A 23042-nucleotide genomic window follows, 5' to 3' on the forward strand; every position below is an offset into this window, starting at 1 on the left:
TCATGCGAAGTTACAGAAAATATTCACAAGTAACTATCTCTTCTATTGATACGGCGTTCGACTGTCGAACTCTGAACTTAGGAGTGAGACAAGATTTAACTTATTAAAACAAGTAGAAATTGAGTTAGAATTGATAATGGGTTAAAAAGTATTACAATGTACATCTATTCGAATTTCCAGGAACAGGGAAAAAATGTATTTTTAACCTCTAATGCAAAAGTCAATATAAATAATGATTTCAGATATGATAGGATGATATTCAATTTGCATCCTTATAAAATAAATTTTCATTTGTTAACTGTATTGACGTTTTTAATTCACACCAAAGGCATTGAAACCTTTGTTAGTTTATAAACAATTTTTAGTATTTTCTAAACGAAATGGTAACACAGCACATGTGAAAAATCAATTATGTAAATTGGCAGAATGCATTATTAACGCCGATTCCAAATGATTCTACAAGACATACTTGAAGTTCCAAACATGGGTTTTTTTTGTTTTCCGATTTGTATGTGAATCTAATTTTTTTGTGAAACGATTCCAAAGAAGCAGAGATATACTCTTAATCATTGTCTTAAATATTCATGTATTTTGTCATGCTTGAAATTTTACACTATAAAAATGGACTTTTGATAGTTTTGACATGGATCAGTCTGATTAAAATCAAACCTTCATTAAGTTCTTTTTATTTTGATTGTCGCGACAATCAAAATAAAAAGGAGCTAGTGAAGGTTTGATTTTAATCAGACTGGGCGTGGATGAATTTTCCAGCTAGTGCGAATTAGCTGGAAAATTCATCTTAGATAAATCGTCAAATCAAAATTTATCAGAAGTCAATTTCCAACATTTAATTGACCCGGAGTCGCAATTTTTCTCTTCTGATAATGCGTTGAAAAACCAACTTCAGTTCAAAACCCCGTAGCTTTGGGCTGTATTTTTCAACGGTCTTCAACGGCGGTTTAAAATGTTATTTTACACCAGCCCCAAGCTGGCTTTTTATAGGACTCTAATCGGTTTTGGGCAAAACTGCAGAACAACATCCAGTATAGAGAATTGATGATGTCTGTCTGTCCTTCTGTCTGCGTCAACAATGTTGTCGAATGTTGAATTTAGCTTTGTTGTTTATGAGTTATGCAAAGTGTAATCGTGTTTTGAATACCACCAACGTAATTGTTCTTCGCCTTGATGAAGTTGCAAATAAAAAAAAAATCCGTGATGAGGATGATTTCGCTGACGAAGTTGCGGGGTATTTATGTTCTACATGTACATTTGTTTGACGGGCTTATGGTTGGGAACAGTTTCCTGTTAGTTTCAGAATGATAACTCGTGACTGCATTGCTCTGTTTGTTCATACTTTATGAACAGGGAGGAAGACTCCAATTGTTTTTAAGTTAATATTCCAGGGCACTATATACTTTATGAAAAACTCGGTTTGATTTTTAGCCGGGCTTGTTGTCAGTGTGCTGCAACCGAATGCTGACTGAACAGTTGCCAAATGAAAGAACAGAAAGAACAACATTGTCGGATACCCTCGGGTGATCTGGACTTAAAAGACGAGACCACCCGTGGGTATCCGACGATGAAAGAACAAGAGCCACGAATTGAAAAAAAAGTCCAAGATACCCCCCCCCCCCCCCCCCCAAATAAAGGTGCAAAATACAAGCATTTTACGATAGCATTTATTATATAATTTTGTAATAAGACATTTTCATATTTTTATTTTATTAGAAAACGTCACATAGTTTGTGTTACGTCGATGTTATGTCCCTTAGTTTTTTTTTCATCTTATTAAAATCATTTTTACCATATACTTGGCCTTTTCTATGACCTTAATCTCACATTTCTTGATGTGCGATTCAAATGCACCTCAATCATATCTGTGAGTTAATGTCTTTTGGACATATACAATGTATTTTCTTGTTTCAAGTTTTCAACTTTCTCTTTAATTCCTATATATAACCAATTCAAACAGTTCAATGTATCCAAGTCATTTTATACTCGAACTATATTCCTTGATTTTGCTTCCCTCATCGCAAAGTGTAAGAAAAAGGAATGAAACGTAATAACAAAGTGGTTTTCTGATGAAGCCCATTAGTGAATAAGGAAAATGGATAATTTCTAGTTTATGCAAGAAAGATAAAAGTGAGTAATTTTATTTCGCGAGTGATGCTTCTCGCAAGTGTTTTGGAATCAACATTAGCTGTGATCAAGTAACTTCTAATGAAACATTCACTTGGTGTGCAAGTGGCTTAAACTGGGAAGATCGGTGGTTGACTTTTCGCATCTTTGGAAGTTCCCTTTCTATATCCCCCCCCCTTTTTTGAAATATTTGCATACCGTATACTGGAGATGAACTGGCAAGTCCATAAATAAACTTAGCAAAATGAAAAAATGGTCAAGCATTCACCTTAATGGCAATCAGAGTTAGTGATCTTTTTATTTCCACACTTTTAGTTTTTACACAAGATGTATTTACAAAACAAGAGACATTATGGACTTAAAGGTCGCCAGAGTAAATGCAGCATTTTGAAGACGATTTGTTATCAAAATTACATTCAGTACATTAAAGGACTTGAACCTATAAAATATTCTAGTCCCCCTGTCCTAACTTTGTCTCCTTTATGATTGCTAGTAATGAAGATGATTTTTGAAGACGAACTGGATTTTGACTATATATAATAACGTATCTTATTTAGCCCCGAACTGAGGCCAGAATCCCCCGATGGCTGGGACATAAAAGTTGAGGGACCTTTGCTTGTTAGAGATCCTGATGATAATTTCTAATTTGTCATAAACATGATATCGTTAACAGTTAAAAAAAAAAAGATGGACTTACATGTATGATACCAGTAAAGGCAGGCTAAAGGAGTTTACTGAAAATTAACTTTATAAGCAGAATGCAAAACGACATTCGACAGGTTAATTATAGAGCTGCGCTCATCCTAACAGTTTCACCGTCGATAATAATAATAAAGAACAGGGTTCACTTAGGGCCTTTTTTGGCCCTGTGAATTTCAGAAAAACTGAAACTGCTTGGTTTTAATTGACAATGCATTAAATATCATTTAGACCTTTGGTGACTGCGTATCTATCAAAAATGACGTAATTTTCTGGCTAGTCAATGCATTATCACGTCATGAAATGTGTCATTTTCCTCATATCCTGAAAAATTCTACAAAAACAGCCAATATTTAAAGCTATTTTTCGATATCTAATATAGAGCGCAACTTCTGATCTAAAATATGCAACTATTAAATGATAGAACTATTTCTGAGAATTACAAAACATGTTTTATTTTTTAGATCAGAGGGTGCGCTCATATTATTTCTCTTCTGTGAAAGTACTCAAATATACTTGTTTTCCTTAAAATTCAAGAACATTGCAATTCCATGAAGCCTGTTTTCCAAGATCTTGGCTTTAAGAAGAAAATTTTGAATAGGAAATGAAAGCACTAAGTCTCTACTTTAACTTGATGTTTAAAATGGAACATAAAGTGTTAGTCAATAAATTGGTATATCTACAGGGCCATTTTATGCTTAAAACGAACCTAGCTCTTTAACCTAACTTTGGTGACTGTTTCCTGACATTTATCTAAAAAAAAAAAAAAGTAAAGCAAAATTAAGATGTTAAATAATGTTATTATTAGTAATTCTTGGGCAAACAATGTTTAATTAATTAGGTATGTAATATTGAATATCGATCGGTGAGTTTTTTTTTTTTTTTTTTAATACAATATTTTCGGACTGATGTTATTTGATCGGGATCGGGATCTATTAACCAGCGAAGTTGTTTGCCTGCAAATCTTCATCTTGTAAGTTATTTGCTTTCTAACTAAGTAACAAAATTTCAAATTAAGTTAAAACAACGATAAATTTTATGACATATCTTTCATATTACCTATCAAATTGAATCATAAATATTCAACATATATTCAATGCACACTACAATAAAGTATATCCCCTACTACCCAAACTCATCATAGCGGTAGCTGCAGAACTGTTACAGGCCCGTAGGAAGCAATTTGGGGGGGGGGGGGGCACAGCCATACATTTTCAGTTGGAGGAGCAATATCAACTACCAAAAATTCTTGACAAGCAAAAAAAAAAAAAAAAAAAAAAAAAAAAAAAAAAAAAAAAAGGTCATCAGACGTTTTTATTGAGGGGGCACAAGCATATGGTAGCTATGTTTTCTATAGTAATCTATATATCGGCAAAATTATTGGGGGGGGGGGGGCACGGCCCCCCGGTTCCTACGGCCATGTGTTATTTTAGTCTTTGACCATAACGCTACAGTTCCCGTAATGCAAATAAGGTGCAATTTACGGCGCAAGATTTTCTGCGCAAAGTTTGGGAGAATTTCTCCACTTTTCAGCATTGGTCAATCAATTACCTTTTACTCCCGGCAAGCGGTAAATCTAATCTTCCCGACTCCCGACGGTCACGGATTTTGGTTTTTTGGCGATTTCTGTTTTATTGGTGCACAGAAATTCTTCAAACTTTCTAGGCACCTTTTCTAAGTTTAAATGAATTCATTAATACATAAAAACCTTAATAAATTTACGTATTTAATACTGAATGAGCAGTATCACCTGCCAAAAAGCGGTAAATCTAGTACTCTGTTAGGTACCTGAAAAGTTTGAAGAATTTCTGTGCAACGATAAAAAAGAAATCGCCAAAAAAAAACCAAAATCCGGGACCGTCGGGAGTCGGGAAGACTAGCTTTACCGCTTGCCTTTACTCCCTATGATTACCCTCCCTATTATAGACATAATTTTTAACCAACCTGTAAATTCTAGACATATTTTTGGCCATGACCCCACCTCCCTAAGGATCTTGAGACCAGATGGGGCACTAATACACTATAGAGGATATTTTAAAATTTTGCTTGATATTGGCTCAGTACTTTCAAAGAAACTGAAAATGTTCAAAAGTAAACAGATGACAATATTGATACGATAGGTCGGATTCAGAGTGACTCGAGTGACCTAATTACTACCCATTGACCACAACTTTCTTTTGCCATTTAAAAATTGAAAATCAAAACTTGATGTAAACAGTATTTTCAGAATGACAGGTTTCCATTTGATTAAATGAATATTTGATGAAAAATCATTATTTTTTATTTCTTTTTTTATCCCCCGACATGCGAAACCCTGATTATTTAAAAATGCAAAAAGACAGTTATACTTCAAGACACACACACCCTCAAACATATATATCCCTCAGTTTATTTTTTCTTTAATGACGATAATAATAAAAAAAATATGACTAATAAACCTTTTTTTTTTTAAAAAAAAAGAAAAAGAAAAAAAAGAAGCCTCTATTGTAAAAGAATTTTTATGCTATTTGCCCATGAGACCAGCTTTAAAAAATTCTTTGTTTGCCCTCTCCTGACTGACTGGCTAAAATTGGCCCAACTCAGAACTTCAAACGTTTTTTTCCCCTTTTCATTCCTGAATTTTATCATCTCACCAACAAATATGTTAAAGATTTTCTGGAGAAAAAAAAAAATTTCCACCTACATGTATCTAAATACCAACCCAATTTTTTATCCTGAGTCGGGAAAGGGCAAACAAACATTATTTTGAAGATGGCCTGGTAAATTAGGCAAAATAAGTTGTTAAACTATTCACTGGCAGCATTTGATTTCCCTTTTCATCCTGGAACTTTCCTGGTTTTATCTGTATTGTGAAGTGACACAAGTAAAGTCTGCTCTGTTAATGAAATAGATATTGACTGGACAATAGCAAAATTATTGCCCCCCTGGACAGCAAGTATTTCCAATATATTTCCAAGTATTTCCTATATATATATATATATATATATATATATATATATATATATATATATATATATATAATGATAAATGGAGTTGACATATACAGTAAAACTCGTTTAGTACGAACACGGATATTTTGAATCCACGGATGAAGTGAACTTTTCTTGGATCCCCAACTATATAAATTTAACGATTTCCTTATACGGATATAGCAAAGTAATTTCACAGGTCCCAGTGACTTCGTTATAACCGAGTTTTACTGTAGATATATTCCCAACCTTACCCCCACCATACACACATTGAAATAATTTATTGCTACCTAAAAGTTAAATCTTCCTGACTGGTTTTTGTATTCATTTCTTTGTTAATTTTTATAATTGATAATATTCAAGACTTTCATACTTTCCTACATTTTATATTGCATGCATCTCAACATGAAATAAAGTAAGCATTTATTAAACAATACATATAAAGACAAAGTGTGTATTCTGTTTTTCTACCTGGGAACAAAATAATCACAAGCATCTGTGGCCTTTATTTTTTCTCTTTTTTTCTTTTGTAGGAACATGTTTTTATTTTACAATGAAAAATAAATGATAGATGGAAATTTCTCCTACCCTATTAAGTTTTGATAAGGAAGAGCATGAGAAAAATATTTTCATCATATTAGATCTCATAACATATTATAATATGAATCTTCCTTTGAAAATATTTGCTATGCAATTTGACAAATTACCCCACCTGAATTAATTAACTTCTACACATAATCAACTGGTTAACTAACTGAGCTGTAAAATCATGCAAAAGAAGGAATCTCCCTTTGAAAATATTTGCTATGCAATTTGACAAATGACCCCACCTGAATTAATTAACTTCTACACATAATCAACTGGTTAACTAACTGAGCTGTAAAATCATGCAAAAGAAGGAATATTTGTTCCCTGTTTGATTAAATCAATATTATAATTGCTAAATTGTACATTAAACTGTGGCTGCCCCCCCTAAACATGAGAAATTCAAGATAAAATTTTAGTATTATTCATGATTCTCAAATATCAGAAAGAAATGGTCTTATCAGATAATTCTGCAAGTTAAATTCTGGCTTATCAACACAAGAATAATTCAATATGATAACACATGGTCAAAAAAAAAAAAAAAAAAATCTGAACAACCTAGAAACATGGACAAAATTAGTGTATGGTTTTATAACACTTTTCACAGTTTATCACTTTGGCAAATCAAAGTACATAAAAAAAAAAATTATAGTAGACACCCATGAAGTATTCAGATTTGTTTTTTAACAATGGCCATTCTTTGCTTTATATATCTGACTAAATTACTATAATAAATAATTCCTCAAAACAATATAATAGAAAATGATGTAAGATTTCATGAATCATGTGTGGCATGTAAAAAGCATTTCATTATTGGAATGACTTGTAGATACAAGAGATAGCTAGTGCATATAAATACAAAATAATTCAGTAAGGATTGTTCATTCCAATGTACCATAAAACTTGGAGAACACAAAAATACTATACTTACAAAAATCAATATGCCTTTCAAAAGTACGGATCAATGTAGTTCATGCAATTACAATATCTACATTAAAAGTAGTTTTAAATTCCTATATTTGATACTCACCTTTCAAAAGCATTAAACCGAGTACAAAGTTCAATATTCCCAAAACCTTTATCTGATTTCAGGGGCACAGTCATTAAAAAATAATAAATTAATATTTGAAATAAAAACTGAAAGTAGATGCTTCCAGTGATTTCAAAATAGAGACTTTAAAGCATTAAATCTGTTATTTTCAGTACAAAATATATTTTTAATCCCTCTAACTTTGCATTGACAAGATATACATCACAACACTGAGGTCTTCATTACAGTTACGAGCTGTTAAACCGCCGCTGAGCTGCTTGAAATGCGAGTTCTCGTCGCTGCTGTAACTCAGACTGACCTGTTGTACTGTTCTCTGGTGACTCACTTATTTGACTAATTTGAGATGCTGCCTCCTTCTCTGAACTTGTTTGTCGACTTAAATATTTCCTATAAAAACAAAAATGCTAGATGAAAACTTGTATTTTTAAAGCACTGTCTTATTTGAAGACAAAATGGCAGAAATTTCCCCATGATGTTTTCGCTTTTCATGTCCAAAGATGGTATTCATAAAACCTGAGATTTCTTATAAATGAAAAGAAATGTTATTTAATACTAAAGTTCATTTATTATACAGTCAAACTTTCTGTATCATATCTTGAAGTGGAATGTACAGAGGAAAAAAAACATCAAGATATGAGGGTTCAAGATATTGAAGGTAAAATTCTTTGGGGAAAAAAAAGTGGTTGGGACTTCCAGCTCTCTTCAACATAATCATAGTAATTAAGATATCATCTTTGAAATAATAAGGTTTACTGTGTAATGTATTAGAAATTAAATTTTGACCAATCTTTTTTTGTGTAAGGCAACAAGGTATGGAATCGTTTTCAAGTACATGTAGTTTAATTATATTTTTTATAAAGAGTAGTTGATCCCATTGACGCTGTTCTAGGAGCATACTTGTGAAGTTTGTGTCTTATGGTATGATGTACAATGCAAATATAATCTTTACCAATGGTCAGTGACTATTCTGTATATTGACATCCGTCCTGGACAGCTTACATAATCTTTAATCTGATTATCATGTTTATCTTGTCTTACAGAAAAGTCTTACACTTTTATATCCTGGTTGGATTGAAGGTCAATGCACCATATAATGAGTATGTTGTAATTAATTTATTATCTATACTTTTTTGACTAAAATATTTGTCTCAACCCTTATAGGATTACATTTGCCTTAACTTTAATTCTTAAATTCTTGATTGGGATAGATTCAAACTGAATTTGTGTTCTCAGTGATCTTCAGTTGAAAAGAAGATTTTGAAAGATTTTCCCTGTCTATTACTACAGGGATGGGTATTGCCAGAAATTTTGTATCATGGTTTATCACAATTTTTTTCCAAAAATATCATGATATTTTTACACATACTTTTAACTATGATTTTGAATGAATTTCTTCGATTTCTAACAAATACATGTGAAAACATAACTTCACTTTTTTCAATTTTTTTTATTTAATAAAGCATGTTTGGATGCCATTGTTTTATTGTTTTTTAAACAATTCCTGTAATTGTAATTCAAGAGTTTGACCAAATATTTATTTCCAAATTTATAATTATTTACTGAATACATGTACTGGTATTTTAGTCTCTGTATCATGATAAGTATCGCACAATTAAAAATCATGATATACTGGTATACTGATAAAATGGCACCGTTCCTATTACAGATAGAGGCTAAAAGGCCTTGACAGTCACCTGAGTATCATGAGTTTCTCAGGCTTATATTCTTCATTCTACTTGAAACTGGACCTCTGATGTGACAAAAACAGTTACATTAGAATCAGTTAGGTAGGACCCTACTATCATTGTTTGTATATTTGTGCAGCATTTATTCCTGGCAGTTCAGGAATAAAAAAGATAAGGTTCATTGTATTTATAATAAATTTTAATAGTATGCCCTGGCCGGGCCTGATCCATGGAATTGAATTTTTGAAGAGGGCTAGCTGCTTAGTATAATAATGTGAATTTTGTTTCAAAAAGAAATTTTTCAAAAATTTAATGCACCTTGGGCCTAAACTCTGACCTATGGGACATGAATTTCACAATCTGGGAAAGGCATCAGCTTTTTTTTCATCAGAAAAGCTCAATTGAGCTTTTGGCTCTGATGAGCTAAAAAATACTGGCACCTATATGTAATTTGTATATTTTACCGGTAATATGGATTCACTTACTTTCTAGCATTCTGTAACATTTGTTCTTTTCTACTCTGTAGCATTGTTTCTCTCTCTGAGGCAGACTTTGAAAATCTTCCACCCCTGGTAAAATGAGTTTCATCACTAAAAAAAAGAATATTTATGATGATTTCATCCCTGATCAACAGAATACTGCAGTGTATGTTTAAATATATATCACTTGAAATGACCAACGATGTAAACAAATTGTTTCTCCATATTAAAAAAGTTCTAGACTGGACACAAATTCAAATTTTAAACGTCTTCCAATGACCTTGAACTTACTCAAATGACTGTGTAAAGGTCATTAATTACCCATCAGATCTGTCAAGTATGAGTTTCTGATGTTTCTCAATTTGATACAGTAAAAAGTTATGACCTGGACAAGATTGCGCAGACAGAAAGATGGAAAAAGGGACAAGTTGATTCATATATCATTCCTAAATCCTAAAACTTTGAAGGGGATTCAATTATAAATTTTCAAAGTTAAAGGGCAATAACTTTCAAAAAATAAGAAATTGACATGTAACTCAAACTGAATCTTAAGTCAGTAACATACGAAAGATCACCAAACATTTGTGACCCCTTATTTTCCAGGGAATGTTGTTTGGTATCAATAAGCCAGACAAAATTTTCATGAATTTTGGTTATTTGTGTATATAATATTTAATGATACAAAAATATGCGAGAATGAAATTTTCATGCGCAGACAGCCTGGCTGAATGTTTAAAAAATTTTCAAAGTTTAAGAGCTACAACTTTTGTAGAAATGTGTCAATCAACTTGCAACTCTATCTTGATTTGCAAGTCATAAATTTGAAAAAAAAAAAAATAAAAAAAATCAGCTTATAACCTACAAGCACAGCCCCCCTCCCCCCAAAAAAACTTGTGATGGTATGACATCACGAAAGAAAGAAAGGGATAACATCTTATGACATGGACATAATTAAAAAGAATGCTTAGCCTAGTACAACTAAAACAAGATAAATTAGTAAGTACTACAACATGGTGAGCCATAGTGGGTTCTAGTTTTTGCACAGAGAAACTAAATGTCTGAACTACAAGATATGCAACCATTCATTTAGATTTATTGAGTCAGAGGTTAAACTTTATGCCTAATTCAGTTGATTCAATTTAATAACTGAATAAAACTTAGCTGGTGTTGGTTGCCTACATAGTACCAGTACTGGATAAGGTTTAATTTGTGATATCTGTAAGTTCTGAGGTTTGTGGTACATCTAAAAGATCTAGCTTATTTGTATGGAACCTTGTAACATATCAATTAATATTTCTCCTGAAATTGTAGAGTTTGTTACCTTGGTTTTGTTTCCATAAGAAATGGGACATTATCGTCCATTATGCTGCTGACCTCCTCAGCCCCCTCGGCAGGCCTCGTCAGTTGTAGGGCCCTGCTGGAGGACTGTGAGATACCGGACTGGGCATCACTGTCATCACTGCCCTCCTCAGAATCTGTCAAAGCAGCCATTGTGGTTAAACCAGGCTACAAAAGAAAATTCATTTCAATGTTTCTGTATTCTGGAATGAGGGATTATAATTATATATTCCTAGCTTTTCCTTTATTAATAAAATCTATATAATTATTAGTAAAACCCAGAAGTTTTTGATGAAATTGAAGCTCTACTGGTGTACTTGGTGTACCTTAGTAAAGGGTACTTGTATACCAAGTGTTATTGAAATTGGACCAAAACTGTTGGAGGAGAAATGTTCAGAAAGAATTTCAAAGAAATTTTTATTTTTAATTACCATGGCAACATCATTTGTCGAAATCAAAAACCAAAATTATTGAGTTATGTATCTTAGTATAGCTTATTTGTGTACCAAATCTTACTGAAATTGGACCAAGACTGTACGAGGAATAATTCAAAGAAAATTCTATTTTTAGTAACCATTGCAACACTGTCAAAATCAAAAAACAACAAACAGAACTACAGGGGTGTGCAATTAAAAAAATCAAGTACTAGCCCACGGGCTAGTGGCAGCAATAAAGTTACTAGCCCCAAGTAAAAAGTTACTAGCCCAAATGTAACGGGGGGGGGGGGGGGTTAACAACTACATGTAATATTGAAAAAAAAATAGATTATTGTTGAAAAAATCAGGGTTTTAGGGTCATTTTCTTTAAAATTAAAGTTTAATTCTCACTAGTTAAATTGAATCATGTATAAATAAATTATTATGATAGAAAATAAATTCGAATTAAAATAAATTATTTTCCCCTTTTCTGAGCATTGCACTAGCTCATCTAAAACGAAGTTAAATCAATTTTTTTTCATCCTAAATTATTGAAAACAATGGAAATATATTTTTTGTAAATCACATAACACTTATCTTTCAGTTGATTGAGTGATCGTAAATAATTTAATGAGATATCTGCCTTTATTTTAAATAAACAGAGGAATAGAGGAAATTCGGATTAGAAAAAAACTGATCGTTTTTGGAAGTAAATAAGTCAGGAAGTGCTGCAAAATGGATAAGATTATGGAGATTTACGAACAGTTGGGGCATGCTGCCTGGAAACTTTTCATTGGTTGGGAATTTAATGGCAAAAATGAGTGAAAATACCGGAAGTGATTTTCATATATTACATTGGTATTTTTAATTTTTACTAGCCCAAGGGGCTACCTGCATGCAGAAAACCACTAGCCCGACCCCCAAAAATGGTAGCCCCGGGCGTCGGGCGATGCTAATTGCACACCCCTGAACTATACAAGTATATCTTAGTATAGTCATTTTGTGTACCAGATCTTATTGAAATCAGACAAAAACTGTTGGAGCAGTAGCATATTTTGAAAGAATTTCACAGAAATTTCTATTTTTTAGTAACCATGGCAACACAGTTTATTGAAATCAAAAAATGAGACACAGAATTATGTATCTTAGTATAGTCTACTTGAATATATTGAAATCAGACCAAAACTGTGGGAGGAGTAGCATTTTGAAAGAATTTTAAAGAAATTTTAATTTTTAGTATCCATCACACCACCATTCAAGGAAATCAAAAACCGATATCAGAATTATGTATCTTAGTATACTATGAAATCACCAACACAGTTTATCTTTTGTATTCCCATGTAACACTTCACACACAGGACCTAAATGAGTAACTAACTGAACATAATTCTATGCTAAATAGCCATGGAAATAGTTAGAACTTCCCAACCTACAGACTGCCATTTAACCTATCAATTGTGAGCATGATCAATTCTGGATTTCTCGGGTTAGCAATTCTGATATTTATCTCTTTAGACTCTGCAGTAAATGTCAGCTGATACAGGAGCTACATTTCATCTAAGATAAAATCTTAATTAGTGGTCAATGACCTTATCCCATAAACAGACTGGACCTCACAATTAAGATAAAGAAAATGTGACCCATCATTGCTCATGCAAATAATTTCACACAAAATGTATACACATGACTATATTGTATACTTTTTTCACACTCTACCAGGTGTTTTTTTTTTTTTAATTCTTAATTTTTTCAAGATATTTTCAAACATTTTCACACAAAATTCCACTTTAACATACACATAATTTTTTCACACATTACTGGGTACTTTAATTATTCCTTTAATTCTTTGATTTTTGCATATACATGTATCCCAGTATTTATAAATACATATATTTATATATCTTTGGCTGACCTAGTTGAAACATGTCCTTGACTTCAAATGATACTTACAGGAGGCACTTGAACTCTGCCTTCTAAAATGTTTTCAATGGTGAAGTCTACAGATCTTGTATTCCTCAAATCCTCAATGATAACATTCATAGGGATGTGTGGGAAGACAGACTGCACTTGACGAGCCTGTAAAACACAACAGAATAGAACTACATTCTTATAATACAGCAACAGAAAACAAGAAAGTCAGCTACATTTTGACTGCCTTTATAGAGCAGCATAACACAACAAGGACGGCACAAAGCGGAGCATTATTCCCTCATAAAAGAGCATATCGCTCATGATATGAATTATTACATGTGTAACTTCAGAATCTGTTACGCACACTCACACACACAAACACAAGCATGTTACTAAATCCCCTCCAACTTTGTTGTGAGGGGATAAATGTTTGTTTGTCTGATGCTCTGTTAATGTTGATTTTCAAAATTTTATTATTGATTACACGAAGAAAAACCAATTCTTTATGATTGACCAGTGTATTAATTAAATTTCTGTGCTTTAATTTAAACAATATGGCATAAAATACATATGAGGGGCCTCCAATAATTTTTTTATTCCATTGCAAGGGGATAAAAGGGACTAAATTTTGTCTGCCTGTATACAGCAGTAGAACACAAACATAGGTAACCAAAGATTACAGAGGCAAGTGGTAAATCGCTATAATTTACTACTGCTTACAGATTACAGAGCTCACCTCAATGAATGTTATCTTTAAGGCAAAGTTTAACACTAAACTAAAAAATCTAGTAGTATGCATTCCTAGATGCAACATTAAATTGTATGTATTAATAGAATTTGTGTACAAATACCATTTTGTCTGTTTCTCTTAGATGGTTTTAAAGGTCAATACTCTAAATTTACTAGGTCAAAAATTGGACCAGTAGATTGTGAAATGACTTCTTACATAATAAATAAACAGTTTCCTTCCACACCTAAAGAAACAGGATAAACAGATTTCCTATTTCTGGATGGAGGACAATGAACTTCAATTATTAAAAATCAATTCCAAATTCAACTGTTTTTAATAAAGTATAATCATTTATCTGGATAAAAGTTAAATTTCCTTCTTCTACAAAGAAAAGGACAACTAGAAATCTATCTTGGGATGTAGAGCAATAATCTTCAATCAACAGAATATTTAACTTTCCTTTAATGTTATGTATGCGAATCAAGAAGGCACATTCATATATGTTTACTTCAGTCAACAAACCAGAATGTGGGACCCTCTGGGACCATTATTTTCTGTATAAAAGGAGGAACTGGGAGAGAGTGCAAAAGAGAGACTAAGAGACTCCTGTGATTTCTTCAACATACTCCTGACATTCCTCCCCTGAACTGGGACTAACTTTACAAACAACTTTTTGAACTAACTTTTAAATTCAACCTTTTTATATGAACATTTATTTTATTCTTTGAACTGTTAAAAAAAACTATAGGATCACTTTTAATTCATTGATTAATTTATCAGTGTTTATGATCTTGTCCTGATTCTACCTCTGTTACATAGAGTCCTTCAACATTCCTCCCTAACTAATGATGAATTAAGTTTAATTCATAATTCTGTTGATATTGAAGCACAATTGGTTTATTACAGAGTAGACAATTGTAGAAAAAATCAACTGGTATGTTGCTTCTAATTTCTAATAATTTCTAATGTCCATTATAGGCTCCACAATGGAGGGATGGACTTAAATTGCTTTGTTCATAATATATTTATGAAATAATTCTCACGTCAGAGGAACTGTTGGAGAATATAACCGTATAGTTATTTTTTTTGGCAAATAAAATCTTGAGACTGAGGGTTATATTATCCAACAATTCCTCCAACAAGCTATGGTGAATTTTTAAACTCCTATCTAGGGAGAAGCTAGATATTAATAGCGATTCTCTGTAACCACTTAAACTTCTTTGCCACGCATGGTCACCGATTTTGATGAAACTTTGCCCATTATTACACCTTGACAACAGAAACATGTATCAAATAAAATTTCGTTGCTATGTGTCTTGGTTGCCATGGTAACAGCCAGAAAAGTTGAAAAAATTGAGATTTTCAGCTACTTTAAATCTTTATTAAGCCTTAATAAAGACCAAGAAAAACAAACAAACCATTCTCCCAAAAACATGACACCTTGTTGCCACTTATGCTATAAAGAAACTATTTAGAATTTATCTCTAAGTAAGTGGTAACCATGGGTACATTTGGAATACATTTTAGATGCTGAAAAATGCTGAAAAACGCTCTATAGTCACAAATGATGGATGTTACATGATCAAACTCAATCAACAAAGTAAGAAAAACAATGAAAAATATTTGACCTCATGTAATTAGGTATTGGCAATATTATTCTAAAAATAACTTTCATGGTTGCCATGGTAACACAGTGTCACCATGCAAAATCTGTTGCTATGATTGGGTTAATGCTACTATCGTAAGGAAAAACAATAAAATTCATGACTGGCACCTATGCATCCTTAGGACCTTGCAACATCGACAACATAAGAAAAATTGAGATTAATTGTTACTTTGCAGTGTAACCATGGAAACAAAGTACTAGTTGTTAAAAGTGATATTTTTTTGCTGCTTTAGGAATTTACTAACCTTTTGATCAAGAAAAATATTACTTGAATCACCTTGAATAGTACTTATCTCGTAGAACTAAAGCTGAATATCATTTATTGATAAAGGTTGTTGAAAAATACAACACTGTTGCTATGGTTACCAAGAAGAGAAAATGTTCGATTTTGTTAATTTTTTGTCAATATTAGACCCTATGTGCCAGCTTTTTGCATCCAGTTAGAGATTGGGTGATAGTCAAAATTGAAAGTCAGGTTAGTTGTTCACATATATCAATCATTAAAGTTTTGGGAATCTACCAACAACGGTACGTATCCAAGGAAACAGAGTATTTTTCAGATTTTTATGCATGTTTTTTCGCCTTATTTCCATAGCAACGCACTATTTAAAGAATTAAAATTGAATTTTTTGAAATGCGAAAATTAGGGTCACACCAAGGCCTTTCAAAATTTATCATCAGTTATATAGAAATATGCTTTTTAAAAAGACAGGATAAGATTAAAACACTAAGAGAGTAAATTTAAAATCCCTTCGTGGTATTAAAACCATGGCAACCATTGTCAACCTATACGAAATATCATATTTTGTCCTTGGTATATGTTACAAGGATCTCTTCTCTATTATTTGCTTGCATTTCTACCTATAATTGTTTTTATTCTTAAGTGTATGACTTTATAAAATTAAATGAACAAAATTATTACTTTTGAATACTTTGTTTCCATAGTAACGTATGTTATAGATGATTTACCAAACATGTTTATCATGTATTTAAGACACCAGGCCTTCAACATTCAGAAACAGTCATTGCCACTTGTTTGCTTTGCTGCAAACGTTAACTGTGGGACTCTGAAGATGGTGAAAAATGCCATTTTTCAAACTTTAGGACATGTTGCTATGGTAACCATGACACGTAGCAACCAATTTTTGCCTGATTTGAGTTTACGGTATCAAAGACTTTTATCTTAGAGAGTTTGGAGAAATTCTGAAACTATGCGTGCCACAGCTCCTATATAAAAGTTCAAGTCATTACAGAGAATGGTTCTTAACATGAACACAAGTGCTTTATTACGTCACAATTGAATGCTACTTATTCTCATTCAGTTGCACTTCATGCATTAGAAAAAGTATGAGATAATTCCCAAGTTAACTTTTTCCCCACTAATTTGAGTCGCAATCAAAAGAGGCCTTCACTGATCCTTTTCCTATTAAGAGCAGTCAAAATTAGAGGCAACTGGTTTCAAGTTATTGATTATTTGTTGATGATGTTTGTGATTTAGTTAAGAAATAATTCCTGCTTCGGAAGATCAATTATTGGATAATATACCCAGACCGGATAGTTGAGAGATTTTGTTGGCAAATAAAAACAGAGAATGAGTCTGTCCATAGATATCTCAATATCTTGTAATTTGAAACATTTTTTTGTCCATTTATTAATATTATTTATGTATATTCGATTCATGAATGTACTAATACACTAATTAAAACGATGTATAGATATCAATTGTGTTACCTCATGTATTATATCAGGAAAGCTTAAGCCCCCCCCCCCCCCCCCCCCCCCCCCAAAATGGAAAATCAAAGTTATTTGATATACTATAAATAAGTCTCTTATTATGAATTTAACATTAGGTTAAAAAAATCCTTTAAGATTTTTGATTGCTTGAACTTTAAATTCATTTCTAGAGTAAAATTGAAAAGCAATTAAAAAAGTTATCAATACTTGAAAGAACTATATACGGTAAGGGCGTATTCCTGCCCCCATAATAGTCAAATTTTGAAAATCTCTTGAAATGAGAAAAAGTGCATATATTGTATAAAATAATCCAAATTAAGACAATATATTATGAAATTGGAAAAATTAGTTGGCCTTTCTTGTCTCTGTGAGGTCACAAACTATTTGGATTTCCGTTATTTTTAAAATAGAGGCCAAAATGCACAGAGTTTGTTCAATTTTGACTATAGTATTTATAGAGCGCAAGCCTGCTCAGGTACCATATTCACATATTTCATTGATATTATCATTCTACACATTATATCAAAAGATCTAGTCTGAGCAGACCTGCGCTTGGTAATTTCCAATCAAAATACCGACGTAAAATACGCTATTTTCTCTCAAAATCATTGCAATTTGGAATTTACGTCATTTTATTGACGTCATATCTAACTAATGATGTTATAGTTGATAAAAATAATTAATGCTTTGAAGTCTGCAAATATCCACCTGGTTTAGAACATAATTAAAGACTTCTCCATCAAAGTTTTATTTTGGGGGCAGATACTGGCCACTACAGAATAAAGTCCTTTGCTGCTCAGTTTGTTCAAAAATTAGTCCACAGGTCTGTACCATTTCTATGCCAAGTTTACTAATGTAAGAAGGAAAGAAACATATATCCTAAATTTTTAACATCTCAATGTCTAGTACATTTGTGCAAAAGTATCAGAAACCATCCTTATTAACTGGAACAGTTAATGTGATAGATATGTGTCCATATGCCTGAGGTTATTAGTTAATTAGGGTACAATTATACCTCACCTTGACATGTCAAGCTGACCATCCCACCTAATGTGAACTACACACACATATCTAAATCTGGCAACTGACCTCCCCATTGGCTCTTTATTGCTCTTGCTGTCATGTTTGTTAGTTATCAATCTGTGTGACTGTGTGTAAAACGCTTAAGAGAACCCTCTTTTTGCTTTTGTGGTGGATGGACAATAAATGATTTAACAATTTTGGCAGTGATGGAATTAATTTGAACAAAGAAGAATGGAATTTTTTTAAAAAGGTATTTTAAATTTTAAACCCCCTCCCCCAATTTTTAAACAGTATGTCTTATACATGTTATATGCTGGAAGTGTTTATTTGATGAGTAACTCTTTTAAATAAAAATTCAAAAAATTGTGATGAAAATTTTTCACCATTTTGTTTATAGTTAATTACAATTACTTAATGCATTGATCTACTTTTGGAAATTTAAAGGGAGTAAGTATAAAAGGCTCATTGAGAATATTAACTTAGGTCACAGTTATCATAAGTGGTCTCCAAAACTTACATAACAACCACTAAATCTACTTTTATTTCTATAGAATGTGAATAAATGGGCTATGTTTGATGTCGAATACCATGTGAATACTACCTAGCTTATTAATCCATTGTCAATAAGGACATTGCATGTTAACACCCAAGATTAATACATTAAGATTTTATGGCTCAATATGGACCGGATGATGAATGTATTTATAAGGATATTGATTAATAGTTATCCCTCGGTCATGGTCACTTTGACCTGGGTATAAGTTTGCTTTAAAAGGAAAATTACAGCACTTTATTTTACGGATATTACTCCAATTAAATGTCCCCTCCACTGGTAAGTAGAGACTGCAGAAATTTAAGTGTATGCAAGCTTGTTTGATCATGTTGATGATCACTTGAACAATTATCTTTTTGCTACTGTATTGTTCTGTATCTTAAAATTCATAATACTATATTTAACCTCGATAAAGAACCTGTGACATGTAGAGAAAAATTGAAAAAAGGGGTGAATATATTATAGATCTAACTTTGATTGATTATGATGTACAATTGTAAGTTGTTTATACTTAAAAAATTGTATAGATTGCTGTTTTTGAATAAAATGTTATTTTTTATTTAAACTGACGTTTTTGTGACCTAGTGGCAATTTTCTTGTTGAGTAATTGTCATGTACACCAAAGGTGAGGGGAGATAAACTTTTTAAATGTGGTGTGGGTTCCTACATGGGTTCTTATGGAGGAAATAAAGTGCTTCAAATATTAGATTAAATCCTCAAGTTCGTAAGACTATATATAGTAATGGATGTATCAGTACAGAGTGCATTTTGTGTAAGCCTGCTTTACCATACTGTCCAGCTGTGAGGTTTGGACTGGTCTCTGTCGCCCTCCTGGTAATAACTGGGTATGTGTCACCTCTACAGAGAAACTGGGGAACCAGCTAACATATCTTGACCCTGTCAATGAAATTTTTTTAATTTCTTACTGACATCATTATATACAAAACAAATATAAATTTCATACAAGTTTCACAGGAAAGTCTTTCACAATAAAATGTTTTCTGTGTATAAGAAAATGCATTTTAATGGTTTGTTGGTACTGATTACTAGCTGTTAAGTGTTAAGATACACCATGTGTGTAGCATTCTTTTTCCTCAGATGTAGTTGGTTTAAGCAGTTGACATATAGTTGCTCAAAAAAGCATCAATTCTCATTTTTACCCTATTCTATCTGATTTTATTTACATTTTGATATACAGTATGTAATAAACTAAATTGAACATAAATCTATAAATTTAAATATGAAAAAATACCATCAAAATGGAAGAAATGATTGGTGAATTGGTTCTGTGGCTGTTGTTGAGGGGGTTGGGGTGGTGCAGCACCACGCTCATCTAGGACATTAAGATTGGGGTTCACCTGTGGTCCCTCATTGAGGGACATTCTGCAGGTGGGACAGGAGGTGTCTTGTTCCAACCATGACCTCAGACAGGAACTGAAAATAATTTTAGATCCTGAATCAGTAATAGGTCCTATATCAGTGATTATTGGAAAATATCGATTTGTAACCTTAATAAATGTAGATTATTTAAGAGAAACATTTCTGCTTAATGATTAAATGATTGTGAATTAAGAAATTTTAAATGACCATCTAGTTCAATCTTAAAAGACTATATAACTTTTCGCACTTTAGAAGTGTAAAATTTAGACAAGAGAATTTGCTGAAACCATAAATTCCCTCCCCCCTCCTCTCCCACCCTTACCCAACAAGCCAGTGAAGTACATTAATAATTAAAGTTTTTACAAAATTACTATGCTGAAACCCAACAAAGAAAAAAAATTAGGCTTAAAAATCTTATCCCTTGCCTTGTACACAGATAAACATAAATAATGTACATTAATAGTCTGACTGTATGTAAGGTAATGTGATATGTCAGGAGATCACAACTACTTGAGAGCTGTTTTAACATATGTATAAATATTGAGGTTTGAAGACTGAGAAGGTCACATATTTTATTAATATATACATACTGCAGTGGGAATTCTGGCTAAATACCTCTGGAACTCTGACCATCATTTATAATTCAGTAATTAACCAATGTAGGACGCAATTCTCCATATTGACTTTGATATTATATGGTCATTGATATTATATAAAATATTCTGTAGCCAGACAGATCAAGATTAAAATGAAATGACCACTATATATATCCAAGCATAGAAACATGGCCATTTACAGGCATGTAGTAGCATTTTTTGAAGGGGGGGGGGGGGGCTGCCAGAAAAATATTTGATTTTGTTAGTGTTACCTTGAAAATCTTTCACAAGCACAAAAAAGGGGGGGGGGGGGCGTTTTCCAACCCTCACCCTATTTTATGGGTTGAATGTTGGTGTGGATGTAAGTTTTCCAACTTTTTACATTTTAAGACCATCTGGTAAACAATTCAATTAATAGACAATGAATAAAACATATCAATTTAACAGATGCCATACAAGAAAATTTGCTCAAATCATAAATTACCCCAAGCCACTGATTTACAGTCTTTTAAAGTAATTAATTTGAAACTCACAATAAAGCAATTAAAGGCTTACTAAAAGGAAAGTTTTTATGCCTTAAGCTACATAAGTAATGTCCTGGGTAATCTAATTACGGATATTTTTGTAATTAAATTGGTAGTGTAACCTTAATTGACATGTTATGCTAACTATCAGATCACACTCAAGGGAGAAACTCCTAACAAGCTGCAGGCTACCTGTAGCATATAAATATAAGAGGTCATAGGGTAACATATGTTATTTATATACTGCAGCAGGAAAACTGACCTACATGATCAGGAACTCTGACCATATATATCTGTGCAGTACGTAACAGCCATCTCCACTTACTTTCACAGAAATCTGCTACCTGTGTTCACTACTGAGCTTGGAGTCTGGACTAACAACTTTGAGGTATATGCACTTTTCATTACAGTAGTAATTATAATTAATGTTTATCAATGTTGGATCTGTAATCTTTTTCTTCTTCCGCTTTTACTTATCTTTGTGTGTGGGTGTGGGTGTGAGGGAGTTGGGGGGGGGGGGGGGTATTTGCATGTACTTAGTCTATTTTAATAGTATATAAACTTTATATATTAAGTATATGTTAAGTATATGTATGTTCAGCAAGAAAGAGTTTGTCAGAACATTAACTAGCTGTTACTGTATATCTAAAGAATATGTACAGCAGTTATTAAAAACCTTATTGGCTTGATTAGAATGTGTAGTTGTAAAATAATGAATTACTGATGTTTCATGTAACAAAAGCTTTCTAAATTTGGAAATTTTGCATAAAATTTTAATAGACTCCAGCTATTTAAGACTTTTACTTTTATATGCTCCTATATTTCTAACATTAAAAACTAATGAGAATTTTTTAACAGATTCATATTTTCTATGCTGAGGATTAAGAATCTTGTAGGACTGGAACTCGGTCTTGATTTACCTGTTATATGCCAACACTCAATGGAAATTAAAATGTTAAAAAAAATGCTTCTTTCCAGAAAGAGTAACCAGCTAAAAGTAAAGAGATGGAAGAACTTACCAGAGGAGGTAACAGAAATACATCCCAGGAATCTGGCAGAAATCCAGAGGACATTATCGGTGAAGCATTGGAGAATCTTTTATCACTAGCCAAAATGTTACAGGAGAAAACTTCACCTCAAAAGTCTTCCCCCACAAAACCAAATCAGACAGTTTCAGCAGAGAGCTATCGAAGTATTCCGCAGCAGCAAATACAAGGAAAAACCAGCCAAACAGTGTCTAGAGATGTTTCCCCTGCAGCAAGGCCTGTAGGGAGAATATCTAAGACACAGACTCCATCACCCAAAAAGAGCTCCACCCAGCGAAATCAGACCAAAGGTACACTCTATCCATGCCTAACCTGCTGGAAACATGGCATCCAACCGTCCAGCTTATGTGTTCATAACCAAACTGAGGGGATTGGTATGTCAACTCCATCAAAAAGGATTGCTCTTGTTTTCACAAATCATGTATTTTGTATAAAACATCTTTATATCACTCTACAAACTACAGTGTATATGACTGCTTTCCCTTAATTGTCATCAATTATGGTCATAAGTTAAATGC

At 32.5% G+C, this 23042-nt stretch overlaps 1 protein-coding gene across 1 annotated transcript in view; it reads right to left on the reverse strand.

The window, feature by feature from the left end:
- Positions 1 to 6119: 6119 nt before the first annotated feature.
- The window catches only part of LOC133171584 (E3 ubiquitin-protein ligase AMFR-like), a 41612-nt gene continuing 24689 nt past the window's right edge, over positions 6120 to 23042 (reverse strand). The window contains exons 8-13 of the mRNA XM_061306362.1: positions 20231 to 20412; positions 19766 to 19875; positions 13312 to 13437; positions 10929 to 11113; positions 9614 to 9718; positions 6120 to 7830 (exon numbers count right to left, since the gene is read on the reverse strand). Of these exons, the coding sequence (XP_061162346.1) occupies positions 7671 to 7830; positions 9614 to 9718; positions 10929 to 11113; positions 13312 to 13437; positions 19766 to 19875; positions 20231 to 20412 (868 nt within the window). The 3' untranslated portion in view covers positions 6120 to 7670. The remainder of the gene's footprint in view (positions 7831 to 9613; positions 9719 to 10928; positions 11114 to 13311; positions 13438 to 19765; positions 19876 to 20230; positions 20413 to 23042) is intronic.

The sequence above is a fragment of the Saccostrea echinata genome, unplaced genomic scaffold (genome assembly GCF_033153115.1).
Source record: "Saccostrea echinata isolate AGI-Se365-2 ecotype Australia unplaced genomic scaffold, CSIRO_AGI_Sech_v1 ptg000054l, whole genome shotgun sequence".
Lineage (NCBI taxonomy): Eukaryota > Metazoa > Mollusca > Bivalvia > Ostreida > Ostreidae > Saccostrea > Saccostrea echinata.